Source organism: Podarcis gaigeae, assembly GCF_964106915.1.
Source record: "Podarcis gaigeae genome assembly, chromosome: 13".
Taxonomy (NCBI): domain Eukaryota; kingdom Metazoa; phylum Chordata; class Lepidosauria; order Squamata; family Lacertidae; genus Podarcis; species Podarcis gaigeae.
The window spans coordinates 29,448,903-29,470,252 of record NC_139689.1 but is presented as its reverse complement, the minus strand read 5'-3'; the positions used below and the strand labels follow the sequence as shown (position 1 = coordinate 29,470,252).

At 44.1% G+C, this 21,350-nt stretch overlaps 1 protein-coding gene across 3 annotated transcripts in view; it reads left to right on the top strand.

Annotated features, from left to right (window-relative positions):
• IKZF3 (IKAROS family zinc finger 3) overlaps positions 1–21,350 on the top strand; it is a 69,584-nt gene that overhangs the window by 22,324 nt on the left and 25,910 nt on the right. For all 3 annotated transcript variants that reach the window (XM_083708776.1, XM_083708778.1, XM_083708777.1), the window contains exons 4-6: positions 8,757–9,020; positions 9,739–9,906; positions 18,238–18,354. In XM_083708776.1, the coding sequence (XP_083564902.1) occupies positions 8,757–9,020; positions 9,739–9,906; positions 18,238–18,354 (549 nt within the window). The remainder of the gene's footprint in view (positions 1–8,756; positions 9,021–9,738; positions 9,907–18,237; positions 18,355–21,350) is intronic.

The window sequence follows — 21,350 nt, the reverse complement described above, 5'->3', positions numbered from 1 at the left end:
CAAGTTAAGAACTTTGCTTCAGGATGAGAACAGAAATCGTGCAGCGGTGGCGTGGCAGCAGCAGGAGGCCCCATTAGCTAAAGTGGTGCTTCAGGTTAAGAACAGTTTCAGGTTAAGAACGGACCTCCGGAATGAATTAAGTACTTAACCCAAGGTACCACTGTATTGTCTATTACGAGGTGGAGCAGCTTTCCAAAGTCTCATGCAGAAGTCCTTCCCAGCTCTGTTACCTGGGATTAATGTATTGTATAAAGAGAAGTTGGAGATGGAACAAGGTAGACACAGAGCTCCAGACGCTCTCCATGCACTCCACCTAGAATAATTTCCAGGGTTCTTTGGATGGAAGTACTGATGGTATTAATAGGCTTGTGCTGTGTTTTTCAAGCTACATTTCCGAGACTCCTAGGGTTCTTCATAGGCTTATCAAAGAACCTCACCAACAGATCTAGTAATGGGAGACAAATTTCTATGGAAGGTAGCTTAACAGCTGCTGCTGCTGCCACTACCAGCACCATTTATATTTCAAAGTGTCTGGGGATATTCTGGAGTACATTTGGGGTTCTTGTGTGGCAGCAATTACTCCCAGCGGCCTGGGATGCCTTAACCCCACCTGTGCTGAGAACGTGGCCCAGAACCCTCTACGGCGTTCAAGGATTCGTCAGCAGACAACTTCATCTGGAATGGATTCTCCGAGGGTGCAGAATTTAACATTGCAAGTATAGGTCGCATTTTCTGAGACAATATCGCTTCTGGCGCCTTCAAACTAGGCTGTTCTTCTCAGTTTTTCATTTTTCAAACATTAAGCTGAGTTCTCCATGTTCCCCCATCATTTGCAAGTTCTTATTTTTTATTTTTTTAAAAAAAAATCTCATGAAGATTTATCAGCATTTAATGTGGGATTCTGCTCATACGCACATTGATATATGAAGCTTTGCCTAATACAATGCAATTTTAACATTCTTTAAATATTATATATGCATTCTGTGCACGCTGTAAAAGTACCCATTTCGAAGAATGACTTTGTTTCAGTTCACGTATTGCTTCAGGAAGTGTGAATTGGGTAGATTTGCCTTTTCAGAGCGAACTGAACTGGGTTTCTTCCCCATCCCTACTTCAGACCTCCCACAATGGAAGCATAAGTTCTCAATATTTGAATATCTTTTCTTTAATTCCCCCCCCCCCAGCTAGTTTGCTTATTTCTTATTTTGTCCCTCCCCTGCTTTTTATTTTCTTTTAAGAGAGGCCAGCTTTTTGGCAATAAGCCTTCGTCCTTGCCAAGGAATTCAGAAAGTTTGGTTGGTATTTTTAGTAAGTGAAATTTCCACCAGGTGTTCACCGCCTGTCTGGGTTCATTGAGGCATCGCCCTAGAAATTAGTTATTTAAATGAAAAACAAGACAAGATCCAAAGTCATCCCCCTCTTAACCCATGTTTCAGTTTTTGTTTTTGTTGTTGTTGTTAATCAATTTATCACCCACAGTTCACCAGGAGGTCCAAGGGTAGGTTACAACAATTTAAAAATCAGAATTAAAAACAGTCAAAACAAATTATATTACAGGAATCGGGTAAGTTCTGAAAATACATATATCAGGTGTCAAAAGCCAGGGTAAAGAGGTCTGTCTTCAGCATATGATGGAAACTGAGGGAATTCTGCAACCTAGGACAGAGCTTTCCAAACTGTGTGTTGTGACATATTAGTGTGTCAGCTGCAGTGTTTGGGTGTGTTGTGCTCCTCTCGGGGCTGGAAATAGGTTCATTTAACCTCTGGTCTGCTAGTAAAACTGAATTACTGTGTCGTGAAATGTTGCATGTCTAAAAAGTGTGTCGCCAACATGAAAAACTCTGACCTAGGAGCTGACATAAAGGACTCCCTCTCCCAGACTACCCTGGCTAAATTTCTGAGGGTGACAGAATGACTAATCTGCTGATCTTAACACCCAAGAAAGTCTATAGGGAAGGAAGCGATCTTTCAGGTATTTGGGTCTTACTCTGTTTAGGGTTTTAAACACCTTGAATTGTGCTCGGAAATGAATTGGCAATTGCCCACTCACTGTTAGTACTGCCCACTCATTGTTCTCTCTCACAGTAAGCCTCATAACTTCCCACCCTTCAATATGTGCCCCATCTTCCATCATGTCAATTTCCCCTCATGGGACGAAGAGTGGGAATTACACATTTACCACCCTTTGCCTTGTACCCTTTGCCTTGGGGAAAGCTTGAGGGGGCATGAACAAGACGGGGGCCTGAGTCACACTTTTGTCACAACAGCAAAGGTAACGTTTTCCTCTGGTTTTTTTCTTCCTACACTGCTCCACCCGTAACAGTTATGTGTCAGAGCTCCATGGGTGGAAGGAATGACACGGTTTTTCAAACGCTGACATTAGCCTGGAGTGGAGTGGGAAGGGACCCCGGAGAAGCGGCTTCTGCCTTGCTCTACCAATGTATGAATCAGCCCTGAGCATGTGGCAAGGCTCTTCCTCGTGTGAAAGGCCTTCCTCGTGTGAAAGGCTCTGATGGTTGCAAATCCTAACTAAGCCTCCCCTCCACAGCCACATGTACACACTAGCAGGCAGGGGCGGTTGGATGGGGTCACAGAACCATTGGCGGCCTTCCTCCATTGTTCATCTTCCCTCCTTTTCAGTGACTGGTTTTACCCAGGATTTGGGAGTGGGAACAACTTGAACGATTCATGCTAAGGAGTGATGAGTCAAACAGAGATTCTTAACCAGCTGTAGAAAGGTGGCCAGTGGTGCCACATTCCCCTCCATTTTTTTTCAGCCTGTCTCCTGTGGATGGAGTGGGCTGAGGGAGGAAATTCAGTTCTCTAGATTGTGGTCTCAATGTGTAAATGCTGTGATGCCTTCGAAGCCTTTGACCAACCACAAATCCCTAGCTGTTGCTGAATCCCAGTTCCCAGCAGGGGCAAAACAAGGCTTTATTTCACCTGGGTCAAAGACCCACCCCACACATTTTTGTACACAGGCTGGGAGCCTCAAGGGTGCCCCTCTGGAGGTTTCACCTGAGGCAAAAAATTGGATACCCCCCCCCATAGCTACGGCACTGACTCCCATCATCCCTGACCATGCTGGTTAGGAATGATGGATGTCGTTGTCCAGATATAAACGGAATGAGACAGAACCATCGTGGTGACTTTTGTTAAAAAAATGGAAGTTGGAAAGGTGAGGAGCAGATACAAGTAGCTATTAAGAAGAGAGATGGTGAGACAAAGAGAAAGGCAGGCAGCGGTTCCTCTGTCTTTTTTGGTGCAATTTTAAACACATCTATTTGGCAGCAAGGCTCTCTGATTCCAACAGGACTCACCACCATTCAGTGGTGTAGCGTGGGTTGTCAGCACCCGGGGCAAGGCAAGTAATTTGCGCCCCCTAACCCGTGGATTTGCGCCCCCTAACCCTAACCCCCAGATGTTGTGCCCGGTGCGGCCGGCCCCCCCTGCACCCCCCACGCTACGCCACTGCCACCATTTAAGTGTGCTCAGAATTGCAGCCTCACAATGCAATCCTCTGCACTGGGAAGGGCTGTAGCTCAGCAGTAGAGTATCTGCTTTGCATGCAGAATACCCCAGCTTCAGTCCCCCGCATCTGCAGGTAGAGTCAGGAGAATCCTCAGTGTAGACTGGAGTAGCTAACATGGTGCATTGCAGATGCTGTTAGATTCCAACTCCTACCATCCCTGGTTGTGTTTGCTGAGAATGATGGGATACAGAGTCCAGCAACGCCTGGAGGGCACCGCTTTGTTACCCCTGGTGTAGACAACACTGAGCTAGGACCAGTGGTTTGACATAGAATAAAGCAGCTTCCAGTGTCCCTTTGTCTATACAGAAGTAAATCCTGTTGAATTGTGTGACACTTCTTACCAAGTAAATTAATATGTAGGTAAGGCCGTGGTTTCTGTCCCCTCCAGCTTCCTTGGCCTGTTGGGGAGGGGATATTCAGAATTCTCAATAGGCAGAGCTCTCCTGGTGAGCTTAACAGGGGTGCCCAAACTTTTTTCAAAGAGGGCCAGATTTGATGAAGTGAACATGCTTGAGGGCTGACCAAAGTTGTTGACTTTTTTTAGGGTTGAAGGTGGTTGAGCTTTTTTAGGATTTTTACCAAAAGTTGTTGAGCTTTTTTTCAGGGATTTAACCTGGGAGCCAGATTAAACCAACTGACAGATTAGGCCCCGAAAACAAACTTTGGACATGCCTACCTTAACTCATAGCCAAGCGCAAGTGAAAAGGTTTTCAAATCGAGTCGCTTTTTCAAGACAAATATAAGCCTCACTGAGCAAGGCTGGGCTATTCTCTCTTCCCTTTACCTCCTGCCAGTGAAGACAGGGTTTGTCACCGAACTGCTCTTTTCTCACAGCTTCTGCTTTCTGCACCTTCTGCATGTTGGTCCGCATGTTTCCCGTCGTGCTTTTTTAGAAAGCACCTACATGCAAACTGAAAAATCGCTCAAGCTTTTGCTCAGGGGAACCTTCGAGCACTAGAGCATGGCTGGGGCTTCAGTCAGGAGGGCTCAGGTGCATCCTTTCAGTTCCTTATCAAAAGTGAATCAGGGGCAGAGAGATGCACTAGGCAGAGGCAGATGGCCTGAAGGAAAAGCAAGAGGCGGGTATTTTTCTTTAGGAGGAATTTTCAGTAAGAATCTTGCAAAGAGGTTCCCACAGGCAGAATCCCAAAGCAGGTGAGTTGTATTGTTCATGTCTCCACTTCCCCAACCTGGGTCAGCCTTTTGCACAGTCAGTTTCCTTGGGAGTGGAGAGTGCCATGGACTTGTGTAGTGTGATTTTGTAACTAGGGATGCCAGGGTATTCAGTTCGCATTTAAAGGCAAACCTATCTAATTTGCCATTTCCAAAACAGTACAATCCAAACAGAGCCACTCTTTGAAATTTGCACTTCTCTGATGTTTTTGCATATGCAGTTCATCAGCCAAGAAATGTGTGCAAAAATGCATATGCTGGGGATAAAACATCATTAAAATGTGTATATTAGTGAAAACAATATACAGAAATGTGTTACTATAGGGGAAATTGCTTTGCAAAAATATGTATACAAATGTGTGCGCGCTCGGATAAATTCATAGCAAAATGCCGATGACTTTTCCTGAGGGGTGATGGGGAAATGTGGAGAAAAGAACTTAACATTGGAGAAACTAGGAAACAGAGAAACAGAAACTGGCAGATTTCCCTACCCTTATTTAGGACATCTACTTATTTGCATTGTGCAAACTGGGAGGAAGGCAAGCACCCAGATGCCCAGTGCTGGTCTGTATGGTTTCCAAAAACCAACAGCTTAGCCTTTTTCCCCTCAAGGCTCCTTCTTATCAGCCAGCTGCAAAAACTTGTTTCTCCTTGACTGGTTTCGTCCAACTGCCAAGATCCTTCTCCTTTGGCCCCACACATGCAGATGCTCCTCAAGCAAACACATACGATTAGTAAACTCTACCCATACAAAAACCTCAAGAGGTAGTCACTGTGCATATCCAGTGAGGATGTCTGAAACCATATTCTGCAATCAAAGCATATCTTCAGAAGTTGATACATTCACTCCCCACACTACTTTTCTCAAACCATAGAGCTGGGAGCAGACAGAAGATAGTTTGGGATCTACTGGTAGATCTCTGTGTGGTTTGCAGTACACTGGCAAAGATTTTCTGACTCAGGGGTCGGCAAAGTTTTTGTGGCTTGGGCCAGTTCATAGTCCTGCACACGCCTTGGTGGGCTGAGGTGTGCGCGCGCACACACACACACGCAAACACTATTTCTGGTGCTCCTTCTGGTGCGGAGGAGGCGTGCACAACTTCCCATTGGCTGCAGGAGCTTCCTGCAGCTAATGGGAAGCCAGCCAGCATCGTGGAAGGCAGTCCCCGCTCTGCTCCGCGCTGGGGGTCCATGGGCCGGTTAAACGGCCTTAGGTTGCCGCCCCCTGTTCTGACTCCTAGTTGCTCAACGATAGGAAGAAGAAAATGTTTCCATCTAAACTGGGCTGCTGAAATGAAGAAAGCTTGGGTGGCCAGGACTGGGTCTTTGTATTAAATGATCATTAATGCAAAAGTCCACTCCTGGCCACCCAAGAGTTCTTCAACAAGCTCAACTTACCAGCTGTCCTGCATGTGCATTTATTATGGAGTCCCTCAAATTTCATCTGCTACAGAAAGGCAATGAATGGTAAACTCCACAATTGTTACTAAGACTGTGATCCTATTTCCACTTACATGGGAGTGTGCCCTACTGAATGAACACAGTGGAACTTACCAGCAAGTAAACATGCATAGGATTTTGCTTCCTATGTTTGTTTCAAGACAGTTGTGGTGATGGATGCACTGCGTCATATTCCCAGCTGCTTCCAAAGTAGTCAGTTCTCTGGTAGTGGCCACGTGCAACTCTTAAGCACAGATCCTTTGGCCCTCCAGATGCTGCTGAACTACAATTCCCATCATCCCTGGCCATTGGTAAGCCTTGGTGGGCCTGATAGGAACTATAGTTCAGCAACATCTAGAGGTCCACAGCTTCTCCATACCTGCCTTATGTGGAAATGATCCTATGAGCCAATAGATTCTACGGGCTTCTCCAGATGACCTATTTATGGAGCTTCCACCATGATTTGTGTTCTAGGCAGGTTTCTCAAAAATCCAAAGCAGTCCAATGAGGACCGAACGTGTTCAGTGGGCACAGAACGAGAGGGAGGGGAATGGAAAACTGGGAGGGAAAGAAATGCAATGATTGGGAACCTGAACAGACAGACTTTACACTGCAGCATTTATTTATTTATTTATTTCAGGTCCCAGTTGCATAGACTCCCCATAGCTTTTCAAAGACTTGAATGCAATGGGAAGGGCTACGTGTAACTCTTCGCTGGGGGGGGGGGGCAAATTAAATTTCATTTCATAGAGAAGTTGAACTGTGCTCATGTATATATTATGTAAATTGAATTTGCACAACTTATTTCGTGTAATTCTGCATCGTTTACAATTTTTTGCTTAATTCATTCTGCTGGCCATAGTGCAAGAAATGGGCTTTCCCCTACCTACAGAAATATTACCTTTACAGCTACAGCGTGATGCTGTTTTTAAATGAAGCATGAGGCGTTTCCGGGCAACTCATCCATTATAAACAAATGTGTTTAATGAAGTCTTAGTGTTGAGGCTTTAAAAAAAGAAAAAATGACAAGCAGTCTCAGGAGAAGGTGGGAGAGAGGGCTTTCCCTGTTGACTATTCTGGCTCAGATCCTGCCCACAAGTTGATTTTCCTTCTTCAGGGTTCACATGCATCAGCCCTGAGAGGGGAAGCAGGCACCTTGAGGTGATTTTGGAACGGAACAATATCTGGCAGAGGAAGAGTTAAGTACCATACACATACTCCCACCAACACTCCTATTGGCCCATGCCTGTCAGTGCCGGGTTTGTGTATAAGCTAAACAGGCTATATCTTAGGGCCCCACTCTCCCCCCAAAAAATTAAAGGAAAAAACCTGGATGTACATTTCCAAAATATAAGATAAAAAAACAAATAAAATAAAACCTACACCAGTGTTTTGTTTTGTGTAGGCTCCTATTAGGTCTATAAATTACCATATAGCATATATTCAACACAAAAAACAGTGACAATTTGTTGTTGACAAAGGACAGCTGGACATATAAAGGGTCCCATTACCTTCAGTAGCATCAAACCTAAATCTGGCCCTCATCCCTGTGATAAATAGCAAATTCCATTCCTGGTGCCTGGATCATTTTGGTTCTGGATGTCCTCTAGTTAAAACAAACAAGACTCAAAGAGACCTAATTCTGAAATGCTTGGTGGAGCCTTCCCCCAGTATTTTTAGGGCCATGTGATGAAAAACCAGCACACAGAAGTAGCCTCCATCCCTTCGACCCAGGTGGTATTGCAAGGTTTTGTACAATGGGTTGCTGCTTAAAGACTATCAATCAGAGGTGACTCTAATGCCCAAAGCAGCTGCCTTTGGAGTTTCAAACAGTTCATTGAGCTGAGTGTTTTCTTGCTCCTGCAGCTGCTCAGAAATCCAGAACACTTCCTGGCCTCAGGTGAGCCCAGAAGTGGCTCCAGAATGACAGTTTATAAGACAGGGATATGGGTGGAAGAAAGATTAGAATTAAGCATCAAGGAAACAGTATGCTAAAAATGAAATACTCCTGACAACTCTGATCTTACCTGGGAGCCATCTCTTGAGTTGCTGGATCTTGAATGGATCCATCTTGTCTTCATGTTGTAGTTTCTCTTCTCTGCCCTCCCTTCATCTCTATCTCTCTCCTATTTTTCCTTCTCTTTTTCGGGTTTCTCTATTTTCTTCATACTGTGAGCAGTTGTGAATGGGGTGGGCAGTGAGGAATTGAAAAAGGGTGGGCATTTAAAAATGGTTTTTGCTGGCCTAAATCAGGGATAGGAAAACTGCTTTTCCAGATTATCAGACTCCAGTTCCCATCATCACAGACCATTGAATGTGCTGTCTGGGGCTGATGAGAACTGGAGATGAACAAAATTCCCACCCCTGGTCTAAATGGCTTATAACCTATAATAGTTTGAATTCAATCTGCCCCCTGCCCCGTCCCCCAAAAAAGAAGTTTTAAGATCTGGAAAAGGCAAACAAGAAAATTAAGAAAAAAACCATTTTGCATTATTTTTGTCTGTAATGGGGGGAAAAAAGAATGGCTAACTTCTTTCTATGGATTCTCAATTTTTATCCATCTCCTCACATTTGGGACCTGTCTTCCATTTCCCGGCACCCACCCCTCCAGAGGATGGCTTGCTTAAAGGCAAAGGTGAATACACTGAAAAAGAAGATGGCATCTTGAATTCTGAACCAATGGAAAACCGAGGAGAGCCTGGGAGCCTTTATAACTGTCAGCAGGAGTATGGAGAGTATGAGAGCATCAAGTTAGAGAGGCATTCCGGACCGTACGACCTCATCAGACCATCTAGTGGAAAGCTGATTTGCCACATTTGTGGATTGCGCTGTGTCAGCCTCAATGTCTTGATGGTTCACAAACGCAGCCACACTGGTAATTACTTTTAGTCCTTTTTAAGGCAAGGCCGGTTTTATAAATGCATTTGATCTGGGCCCACTAAGTTTACCACCCCTGTGTCAAGTTGAGTGGGGAGTTGAGGTGGGGGGAGAAATTTGATTCAGTTCACATTTTAAGCCAAATTTATCACATTGCCACTTCCTGGAAAAAAACCATGAGAACCAAAACACAGCTGTCCTTCAAAATTTGCACTTATCTGAATTTTGCAATGCGGTTTTCCAACCAAAAATTGTGATTACAAAAAGAGTGGTCCCACTGAAATGAATGCCTCTGAGTTGGTCGTCCTGTCCATCAATTTCAGTGGATCTGCTTCAAGCAAGAATTACGCTGCACGCAACACCTAGTCTTTAAGCTGCCACAAGACTCTTGCTATTCCTGGTGAAGAATGCCACTAAGTTTAATTCAGGGAAGGAGTGTGGTGTGGCTGTCAAAAAAAAGGGTAATGCCACTCTCATTTGGCTGTTACCTTACCACCACCAGCAACACACAAAAACACACACACACACTTTAGGTCTGTGGGGTGGCCCTTGCGTTCCCTCTTTTGGCCACTGCTGGGTGGTGTGGCATCTGAAGCCCTCCTGGCAGCCCTCAGGCAGAATTATGTATAATTTGTGTTTTTAGTATAGGGACTATACTGCCTGCATGATAGCACTTAAGTGATAATTTTTTCTCCTCCTTCCATGGTGTTTTTAAGGTGAGCGCCCTTTCCAGTGTAACCAGTGCGGGGCCTCGTTTACTCAGAAGGGCAACCTTCTCCGCCATGTTAAACTTCACACCGGGGAAAAGCCATTCAAATGCCACCTTTGCAGCTATGCCTGTCAAAGGAGAGATGCGCTCACTGGTCACTTAAGGACACATTCTGGTAAGTGACTTCAAAAAAATACCATACTTTTCTGTGTAGAAGACGAGGGGGTTTTTTACTCTAAAATAAGGTTAAAAATCGGGGGCGTCTCATACACGGAGAGTGCAAATGCGGGACAGGCGATTTGTTGCAGCTGTGAGCAGGAGCTTGTCAGCGGTGATCGGGTGAGTGATTGGTTGCTGTTGCAAGGGCTGCTTAGGATTGGCTGTTGGTGCGACAATGGGTGGCTGATTGGTGGCTGTGTCAAGGGTTGCTGAGGATTGGCTGTTGGTGTGGCACTTGTGTGTGCCATTTTGGGGGCATTCCCCTCCAAAAAAGCTCAACAAATCTGGGCAATCCTTCCTGAAAAAAGGTTCAACAACTTTGGTCCATCTCCCCCCATTTTCTTAATTTGGGGTCCCCAAAAGTAGGGGGCATCTTATACATGGGGGCATCTCATATACGGTAAAAAATGGTAGTTTCCCCCCTCCCGCCCACCTGCCCTCATTGAACGGCTCCAGTTCCTTTTCCTCTTCACTTTCAGACTTTCAAACTCTTTACCCACCCCCTTTGCCATGAGTAATTACTTTTGCATCCAAATACTGCGTGAGAGTCAACTAACCACACAAGATTGATCAAAGTCATTGATGCTGATGTGTCACACTTATCTAGGAAACTGTGATGAAGTCACACCGTTTTGTGTGTGTGTGTGTGTGTTATAAGCAATCAACTTGACAAAGAGAATTGATGTCTAGTCTTAGCATCATGCATGTGGAAGCACTGAATGCTGATTGGCAGAGCTGCTGTGATGTCACAAAATGTTCACAAATCGTTTAGTGCCATCGATTAGCATTTTAGTCTTAAGAGAGAAGGTCAGTCTGGCTGGGAATAACATCTCACACAACCTGTAGGGACAGGAGTAGCTTTCTGATGCACGTTGAAGGTTGGAAGGAGGCCCCGGAAAAAAGCAAAGGAGGAAGGGGACCTGGAATCATAGAATCAGAGAATTGTAGAATTGGAAGGGATCCTGAGGGTCATTTAGTCTAACCCCCTGCAGGGCAGCGATTTCAATTTCCTCCAACAGTGGAAGTAGAACATACATAGCCATCATGTCTAACAGCCATTGTTATTATCCTTTGTGAATTTGACTACTCCTCTTTTAAAGCCATACAAGCAAGATAGCTGAAGGACGTGTGCAGAGCAGGCTAAAAGGAGAAGGGAACTTGATGAAATCCGAGAGAGAAGATGGGAGACGAAAGGAGGCTAATGAGAGAGGGGGCTCTGAGGAAATTTCAAAGTGCATAAGGACAGCAGGAGCTGTGTACATGAAGCATGAGAAGGGCTAGGCAGAGAGGCTGAAGAAAATAGGACAGAATGGATGCCGGAGACATGGAGTAGTCATGGAGAATGCAGGTCTGGGGTAAAATCTCCCATAGAGCCCTGGAACATTAGGAACTATGTACCGTTGGCAAGAAGAAAGTGGACAAATAAGGGAAGTTTGGGAGACTGGCGTCTACGGGCCATACAGAGAAATCTTGTTGGTGACCATAGACCCACACTTTGCTCTTCCGCATTTTCCTTCAGCTGCAAAATGGGTACAGTTGGGATTGGAGGGGAAATATTCAACGTCACTGTCAAATATTTAAGTCCGCTGGGCAATTGGGTATCTGGAATTATTCCATATATATATATATATATATATATATATATATATATGCAGGTTTTGGTGTCCTCGGGTGTCTTCCCGTGTAAAAGTTGGGGTGTCTAGGCGACGTTTCGACGAGGTCTCACTCGTCATCTTCAGGCTGGTGCTTTCGGCTTCTTGTTACTGGAACAGAGCGGGATCTCAATGTTTGAGTTCCTATAAATACTGTAGAGGGGGTGTGGTGTCTAGCCTCCAATGTTCTGGGCAGAGAGGAAGTTCCCAGGCTAGTGTGCCTTTTCTTCTTTTGTTCCTTAATTACTTGAGAGATACCTTGAGTGATTTCTTGAGTGATATCCTGAGTACCACTTAGGTGGGTCATTAGGTGTGGATTAGTTGCTAAAGTCTTTGTGTCTTGACCTCTTGAACTTTGTGAAGAGTTTTCCTGAGAAGATGGCTGTATTGCACTTAGTTGTGCTTTGGCTTGGCTTCGTGTATAGGGGCGAGCTGTGGTTTTGTGGCTTGTGTCAGCCAGATCTGTGTAGGGATTGCAGGGGGGTGCAGCATCCGGAGGTGCCACCATGGATTGGCTACTGGATGGTGTCAGTAATTCATCTGTGGAGAGGGTCTGGGTTTGGGTCTGGTGTGGTTGATTGGTGTTGGCGTTCTGTGTGCCTCTGGATCTGGTGTCAGTTTTTGTGGGGAGGGCTAATTTCCAGATGTCTGGCAAGCGGGATGTGTCGTCACGCTTGTTCATGTTGTGAGGGTGTTTCTCTATCTCGATGGCTTCCATGATTATTCTCTTGTGGTGATGTTCCGTGTTAAAGAGCAATTTGGAATCTGCAAAATTAATTTCGTGTCCTGTTTCTTTCATGTGTTGGAAAAGAGAGGAAGTTTTTTCTTCTTTTTTGACGGCATTCTTGTGTTCTGCGATACGTGCATTTATTCGTCTGTTTGTTTGTCCAATGTACGTGGCTGGGCAGACTCTGCAGGGTATTTCATAGATCCCTTGGTTTTCCAACTGGATTTTATCCTTGGGGTTTCTGAGGATATTGGCTATTTTTTGGTTGGTGCAAAAGGCTGTTTTGATATTGTGTTTATGGAGGATTTTGCTAATTTTATCTGTAGTGCCCTTGATATAAGGAAGGAGGGCCATGCCATTGTTTTCTTCTGTGTCTTGGTTTTTGGGGGGTGTTTCCTTTTGGATTAGCTTCGTAATCCTGTTTTGCTGGTATCCATTGGCAATTAACACATTTGAGAGATTCTGTAACTCAGTTGTCAAGTGGTCTTTGTCAGCCAGGCGTTTGGTTCTGGAGATGAGAGTCTTGGCTACGGAGTTTATTTGTGCAGGGTGGTGGTGTGATTGTGCATGTAAGTAGCGGTTGGTGTGTGTTTTTTTCTGGTAGATAGTGTGTCCTAGGGAGCCATCAGGTTTTTTGTAGATTAGGACGTCAAGGAAGGGAAGTTGGTTGTTGGCTTCTATTTCCATAGTGAATTGTATTTTGGGGTGTAAGTTGTTGAGATGTGTGAGGAAGCTATCCAGTTTTTCCTTCCCGTGTGGCCAAATTACAAAGGTGTCGTCAACATATCTGAGCCAAAGTTTGGGTTTGTGTTCTGACTTGTCTAAAGCATTGGTTTCAAAGTGTTCCATGTACAGGTTTGCGATGACCGGTGAGAGGGGTGATCCCATAGGTGCTCCTTCTATCTGTTTGTATCTTTGTCCATTGTGGATGAAGTACGTGTTGGTTAGGCAGTGGTTGGTCAGGTCCAAGATGTATTCGGGGGGATTGTATTTGTTTTGAATAGCTGTCAAGGCTTCATTAATGGGCACTTGTGTGAAGAGAGATACAACATCGAAGCTCACAAGTAGGTCATTAGGATGTAGGTTTTGCTTCTTTATTGTTTCTATGAACTGGAAGGAGTTTGGTACGTGTGAAGAGATGGATTCTGCATAGGGCTGAAGTTGCTTGGCGAGAAATTTAGCGAGATTTTGTAGAGGTGAGCCTATGGAGCTGACTATAGGTCTGAGTGGTGTTCCTTCTTTGTGTATCTTGGGGAGGCCGTAGAGTTTGGGGCATCTGGATGATTTTTCTCTGGGGATGATTCTTAGCTGGATTTCTTCACTGATAGGAGAGGCTTTTATTTTGGATTTGGTGGTTTTTTCCAGATAGGTGGTGGGATCTGTTTTTATAGGTTTGTAGGCAGGATCTTGGAGTAGCTTTGATAGTTTTGCTTGGTAGTCCGATGTGTTCATCACCACTGTGGCATTACCTTTGTCTGCTGGGAGAATGATTATGTTGTTGTCTTTCCTCAGGTTGGTGAGTGCTTTCTGTTCTTCTTTGTGTAAATTGCTTCTGGGTGGTTTGCTGGAGCAGAGGATGTTGGTGACTTCAAGTCTGATTTTATTGGCTTCATCTGGGTTGAATTTGGTTAGGCTAGCTTCGACTCCGCATATGATGTTTTCCGTGGGGATGCGTCTCGGGGCGACTGCAAAGTTGAAACCTTTGGAGAGTACTTTGGTTTCAGTTGTGGTGAGGATCCTGTCTGATATGTTATGTACTGTTTGTTTCATGGGTTGCTGTGGAGGGTGGCCGGGCTTCTGGCGTTTCTCTAGTTTGTGGAGTTTGTTGGTGTGTGTGTCTGTCTTATGTGAGGTCTCCGTTTCAGCTCTCCAGACGGCTAGTTGTTTGCATTTGTCCCAGAGTGCAGGGTGGATTTTGTTACAGAGTTTGAGGTGAAGAGTGAGTAGATCTTTGTTGGTTTGGTCTAGTAGGTATCTTTTCTTGTGTAGTTCGTTTCTGATTAGGGATAGTTCAGTTCGTTTCAGGATCCTTTCGGTGGCTGGGGTTTTAGAATGGAATTTAAGTTGGAAGCATGTGGGAATTAATTTGTTGTCTCGGCAGTTGCGTAGGAACAAGAGATCACATAAGATGGTGGCTCTTCGGACTTCTAGTTTCTCGTAGGTTCTTGTCAGCTGGAAGGTTTCCTCCCCGTAGAGGTAAGATATTTGCTTTCGTAGATTTTCACGGGTACAGGAATGCAGGTTTTGGTGTCCTCGGGTGTCTTCCCGTGTAAAAGTTGGGGTGTCTAGGCGACGTTTCGACGAGGTCTCACTCGTCATCTTCAGGCTGGTGCTTTCGGCTTCTTGTTACTGGAACAGAGCGGGATCTCAATGTTTGAGTTCCTATAAATACTGTAGAGGGGGTGTGGTGTCTAGCCTCCAATGTTCTGGGCAGAGAGGAAGTTCCCAGGCTAGTGTGCCTTTTCTTCTTTTGTTCCTTAATTACTTGAGAGATACCTTGAGTGATTTCTTGAGTGATATCCTGAGTACCACTTAGGTGGGTCATTAGGTGTGGATTAGTTGCTAAAGTCTTTGTGTCTTTACCAACCTGAGGAAAGACAACAACATAATCATTCTCCCAGCAGACAAAGGTAATGCCACAGTGGTGATGAACACATCGGACTACCAAGCAAAACTATCAAAGCTACTCCAAGATCCTGCCTACAAACCTATAAAAACAGATCCCACCACCTATCTGGAAAAAACCACCAAATCCAAAATAAAAGCCTCTCCTATCAGTGAAGAAATCCAGCTAAGAATCATCCCCAGAGAAAAATCATCCAGATGCCCCAAACTCTACGGCCTCCCCAAGATACACAAAGAAGGAACACCACTCAGACCTATAGTCAGCTCCATAGGCTCACCTCTACAAAATCTCGCTAAATTTCTCGCCAAGCAACTTCAGCCCTATGCAGAATCCATCTCTTCACACGTACCAAACTCCTTCCAGTTCATAGAAACAATAAAGAAGCAAAACCTACATCCTAATGACCTACTTGTGAGCTTCGATGTTGTATCTCTCTTCACACAAGTGCCCATTAATGAAGCCTTGACAGCTATTCAAAACAAATACAATCCCCCCGAATACATCTTGGACCTGACCAACCACTGCCTAACCAACACGTACTTCATCCACAATGGACAAAGATACAAACAGATAGAAGGAGCACCTATGGGATCACCCCTCTCACCGGTCATCGCAAACCTGTACATGGAACACTTTGAAACCAATGCTTTAGACAAGTCAGAACACAAACCCAAACTTTGGCTCAGATATGTTGACGACACCTTTGTAATTTGGCCACACGGGAAGGAAAAACTGGATAGCTTCCTCACACATCTCAACAACTTACACCCCAAAATACAATTCACTATGGAAATAGAAGCCAACAACCAACTTCCCTTCCTTGACGTCCTAATCTACAAAAAACCTGATGGCTCCCTAGGACACACTATCTACCAGAAAAAAACACACACCAACCGCTACTTACATGCACAATCACACCACCACCCTGCACAAATAAACTCCGTAGCCAAGACTCTCATCTCCAGAACCAAACGCCTGGCTGACAAAGACCACTTGACAACTGAGTTACAGAATCTCTCAAATGTGTTAATTGCCAATGGATACCAGCAAAACAGGATTACGAAGCTAATCCAAAAGGAAACACCCCCCAAAAACCAAGACACAGAAGAAAACAATGGCATGGCCCTCCTTCCTTATATCAAGGGCACTACAGATAAAATTAGCAAAATCCTCCATAAACACAATATCAAAACAGCCTTTTGCACCAACCAAAAAATAGCCAATATCCTCAGAAACCCCAAGGATAAAATCCAGTTGGAAAACCAAGGGATCTATGAAATACCCTGCAGAGTCTGCCCAGCCACGTACATTGGACAAACAAACAGACGAATAAATGCACGTATCGCAGAACACAAGAATGCCGTCAAAAAAGAAGAAAAAACTTCCTCTCTTTTCCAACACATGAAAGAAACAGGACACGAAATTAATTTTGCAGATTCCAAATTGCTCTTTAACACGGAACATCACCACAAGAGAATAATCATGGAAGCCATCGAGATAGAGAAACACCCTCACAACATGAACAAGCGTGACGACACATCCCGCTTGCCAGACATCTGGAAATTAGCCCTCCCCACAAAAACTGACACCAGATCCAGAGGCACACAGAACGCCAACACCAATCAACCACACCAGACCCAAACCCAGACCCTCTCCACAGATGAATTACTGACACCATCCAGTAGCCAATCCATGGTGGCACCTCCGGATGCTGCACCCCCCTGCAATCCCTACACAGATCTGGCTGACACAAGCCACAAAACCACAGCTCGCCCCTATACACGAAGCCAAGCCAAAGCACAACTAAGTGCAATACAGCCATCTTCTCAGGAAAACTCTTCACAAAGTTCAAGAGGTCAAGACACAAAGACTTTAGCAACTAATCCACACCTAATGACCCACCTAAGTGGTACTCAGGATATCACTCAAGAAATCACTCAAGGTATCTCTCAAGTAATTAAGGAACAAAAGAAGAAAAGGCACACTAGCCTGGGAACTTCCTCTCTGCCCAGAACATTGGAGGCTAGACACCACACCCCCTCTACAGTATTTATAGGAACTCAAACATTGAGATCCCGCTCTGTTCCAGTAACAAGAAGCCGAAAGCACCAGCCTGAAGATGACGAGTGAGACCTCGTCGAAACGTCGCCTAGACACCCCAACTTTTACACGGGAAGACACCCGAGGACACCAAAACCTGCATTCCTGTACCCGTGAAAATCTACGAAAGCATATATATATATATATATATATATATATATATATATATATATAATTTTATTCATTTTCTTTTAACATATCATTTTCAACAGTAATTAAACATACTTTTACATCTTATTCAAATTTTTGACTTCCATCAGTCCTGTCTGAAAATTTTCCAATCTAATGTCTCAGTATGCATTTCTTATCTTCCCTATTACATTTCAAACATAACCAATATCTCTATCTTTTTCTACTTTGTAACACTTTGTATATTTTTCCTTACAAAACTTCTTGTAGTCCTACTAGCGTCATTTGTTGATTACAGTTGCTCTTCAAATAACTCATATACTTCTTCCAATCTTCTGTAAATCTCTGGTCCCGCAGGTTTCGAATCCTTCCTGTCATTTTGTCCAATTCTGCATAGTCCATTAATTTCGTCTGCCATTCTTCTTTCGTCGGAATTTCTTCCTGTTTCCGTTTCTGGGCTAACAATACCCTTGCTGCAGTTGTTGCATATAAAACCAATTTAACATCTTGCCTATTAATATCCTGACCTATAATATCCTGTAAAAATGTTTCTGGTTTTTTTAAAAATGTATATTTCAACATCTTTTTCATCTCGTTATATATCATTTCCCAGAAGTTCTTTACTTTTTTACATTCCCACCACATATGATAAAATGTTCCTTCTTTTTCTTTACATTTCCAACATTTATTATTTGTCTTATACATTTTAGCTAATTTCACTGCTGTAATATACCATCTATACATCATTTTCATCATATTCTCTTTCAAAGCATTACAGGCTGTAAATTTTATCCTTTCATTCCACAACCTTTCCCATTCTTCAAGCTGTATATTATATCCAAAGTCTTTTGCCCAAGGTTATCTGGAATATTCCAGTCCCTGATGCAATCTGATCGCTCATGCAGGAGAATTCAAGGGATGAAGCAATGATTTTAAACCACTGGTTTAAATGATTTTAAACCACTGGTTTACATATTAAAATTGATGTGTCAGTAATACAGTACACAAACAGAAAGATAACAGTCCTTTTGTTTGCTTGCTTATTCCTCCTAGTGGAGAAACCATTCAAGTGCGAATTCTGTGGGCGGAGTTACAAACAAAGAAGCTCATTGGAAGAACACAAAGAGAGATGCCGGACTTACTTGCAGAACGCTACCCTTGGTGAAGCTGGTGAGCCCCTCAAAATTAATTAGGTTCAGAGAATTCTGAATTATGCTGGAGTATCGAGGAGGGGAAGATCCTGGAACAGAGTTCCACGAAGAATTGTTTCCCTCCCTTCATGAGGGAAATCCACGTGGCTCTGGGGAATCAAATAATTTCAGGCACGTAGGCCTTCCTCCATCATGGTGAATTTTGTGCATAGTTGCTATAAACAGATCCTATTACCAGGAATGAATTCAGTCCCAAATAACATATTCAGGCATGTTTTTATACAAAAAGATGTCTATTTAAATGCCCCAAGGCAGTGAGAGAGGATACAGCTGCCATTCCACCAGTAGCCTCAGCCAGTTCTAATCCACTCTGCCTGTTGTATAAATCCAGCCTCTGGTTTTACCCCACAGTCCTCTTGGAAGGCCAAGGGTAGTGGTGGAGGGAAGGGGTGGTAAGCAAAGCAGTTGTCTTGAGGCATTTTAAAGGGCTGCCTGGGATCTCTGCGCATTTTGGCAAATCATTTCAGATGACTTCAATTACAGAGAACTTGTGCTGTTCTGGTTTGTTGCTTCTGCAGCACGAGGTGGATGGGAAGTTCCTTGCAACACCCACCCCAATTTATAGGGTCACAGCCACACCATACACTTCAAAGCACATATGGGTCACATGGCTCTCCCCAAAGAATCCTGGGAATTGTAGTTCTGTGACGGGTTAAAAACAACAGTTCCCAGGATTCTTTGCTGTTAAAGTGGTATAAATTTGCTTTCAATGTATGGCTTGGATGTGGCCAAGGAGCTAAGCAGAGAAGTTGCAATTGGAAATATAGCGGATTGTAGTCGGAAGATAAATGGGCATTTAGGCTCAGGGCCTTTTCTGTGGTGGCACCTTAAAGGTGGAACGCAACTCTGCTCAGAAGTACAGCTGGAACCTTCTAGATTATCTTTTCAATGCCGGTTTAAAGCTTGCTTATTTACCAAGTTTTTTAATGCATTGAATTTTCGTAATGGAATTTCCTGCCGCGCTTGTTGTTTTTACTGTAGATCTTATTGGTTGATTAGGCTGCGGTTTATAATAAATAACACCCCGCCCTAAATAAAGAACAACATGTTTATGAACTCACATTCAACATTTTAAATTTCACTTGAACTTTGGTGCAATTCGTAAATGTTGGGTAAATTTCAAAAACTTGCCGGTCACATGATAGTGGCATAAAGAATGATTTATTGGTGTGATCAACTGATGTCAGTATAGGGATATATATGTATAGATAGATAGATAGATAGATAGATAGATAGATAGATAGATGTGTGTGTACAGTATGTACTCCTTTTGTTACTAGAGGGTGTAAGGGAAACGATCGTGGTTGTTGCAAGCAGGGAGGATCTGTGGGCGTACTGAATCTAGCTTGAACTACTCGGAGGAGTGAGTGTGGGGGATTTTGCTCCGTGTTTGTCTTCTCTGAGGCGTCTCATCTGCGTTTTGACTGCTCCTCTGGAATTTGCCATTGATTGAAAAGGTTAGCATTTGCGACCACATGGCTGGGAAGGAAGAAATAAAAAGTTCATACCCCAAACTCTGCATGCAGCGTTGTAATTCAAATGTGACTCCTATGCCTGATCAGAGATCCTTATCGGGCCACTAATCAGTTGTCTTGTTCCGTACTCCATTCCCCTAATGACCACATCATTTGGTGTGACAGGAAGCAAGGCCGCTCATTCAGGTCTCATTTAGCACTTCTGAGGTTATGTTAACCAAACCCTCTCGCTGTGAGAAATGTGAAACTGTTAAGGCCTGGGCTGACAGAGGTCTCATGTTGGGAACAGCCTGAATTGCAGCCCGAAAAGGCATGCCGTTGCTACGTTGCTAGAATAGAGGACCAAAGGAGAAAGAGAGAGAGAGACAGAGAGAGGGGTTGGGGAGGGGATAAGAGCACCCCAAAAGTTGGTGCTTTCTGCTTTCTGCTTCCCCTTTACCCTCTCCTTCTCTGCTCACTTGCAGTAGAGTGGTACCTCGGGTTACATACGCTTCAGGTTACATACGCTTCAGGTTACAGACTCCACTAACCCAGAAATAGTGCTTCAGGATGAGAACAGAAATCGTGCTCCGGCGGTGCAGCAGCAGCAGGAGGCCCCATTAGCTAAAGTGGTGCTTCAGGTTAAGAACAGTTTCAGGTTAAGAACAGACCTCCGGAACGAATTAAGTACTTAACCCGAGGTACCACTGTACAGGGATCCTTCTGTCCCTAGGCCGCACGGGAGGTCTCCTTATCACCATCGAAACCGATCTTTCACTTCCCTCACAGTATCTGTACTAATTATTAACATTTTGTGACAGTCTCTTCCCTACTCCACATTTAGATTGTATATCCTTTGGCATCACAGCGGCATTTCAGTAAATAAATGGCTGGGGAAGCTAATGTCACATGTGATAAGATCTGGGGTGGGGAGCCTTGTTCCTAGTTGTGAATGGTGCCCCTCCAGGTTTTTCTGTCTGGTCCTGGGGGCTTTCCCCAAGCCACACCCCTCCCCTATGCCCTCCTCAAGCACCTCTGCCTGCTGAAATGTGTCCTTGAGCTCTGATAATGCCTATTGCTTGTCCGTGTGGACATGTTGGGGGAGTGGGGTGCATAGGAAAAAAAAACATATTTTTTTTAAGATGATTGAAAAATAGCTGTGTAAACATAAAAGTTACACCTGCTGCTCCCCCCACTTTGGCCTTTGACTCGCCCCCCCCCACTGGAATGCTGCCCCTCGAAGATTTTCCATGATGAAACTGAGACTGAAAAAGGTTTGAGCTACAAACTTTAATTGACTTGCTTAGTAGTGTGATTTTTCTTTGATTAGTCACTGGGTCCCATTTAGTTGGTGGATCTGAGAATAGTGGTCACAAATCAATTTTTGGGGGCTAATATTCACATATAATTAAATGTAACCAATCAATCAATCAGTTTACTAATTGCCTGCCATTTAGTACAGTTTAATCAGCTAAAATTATTTCATGGTTAGAGAGCTGTT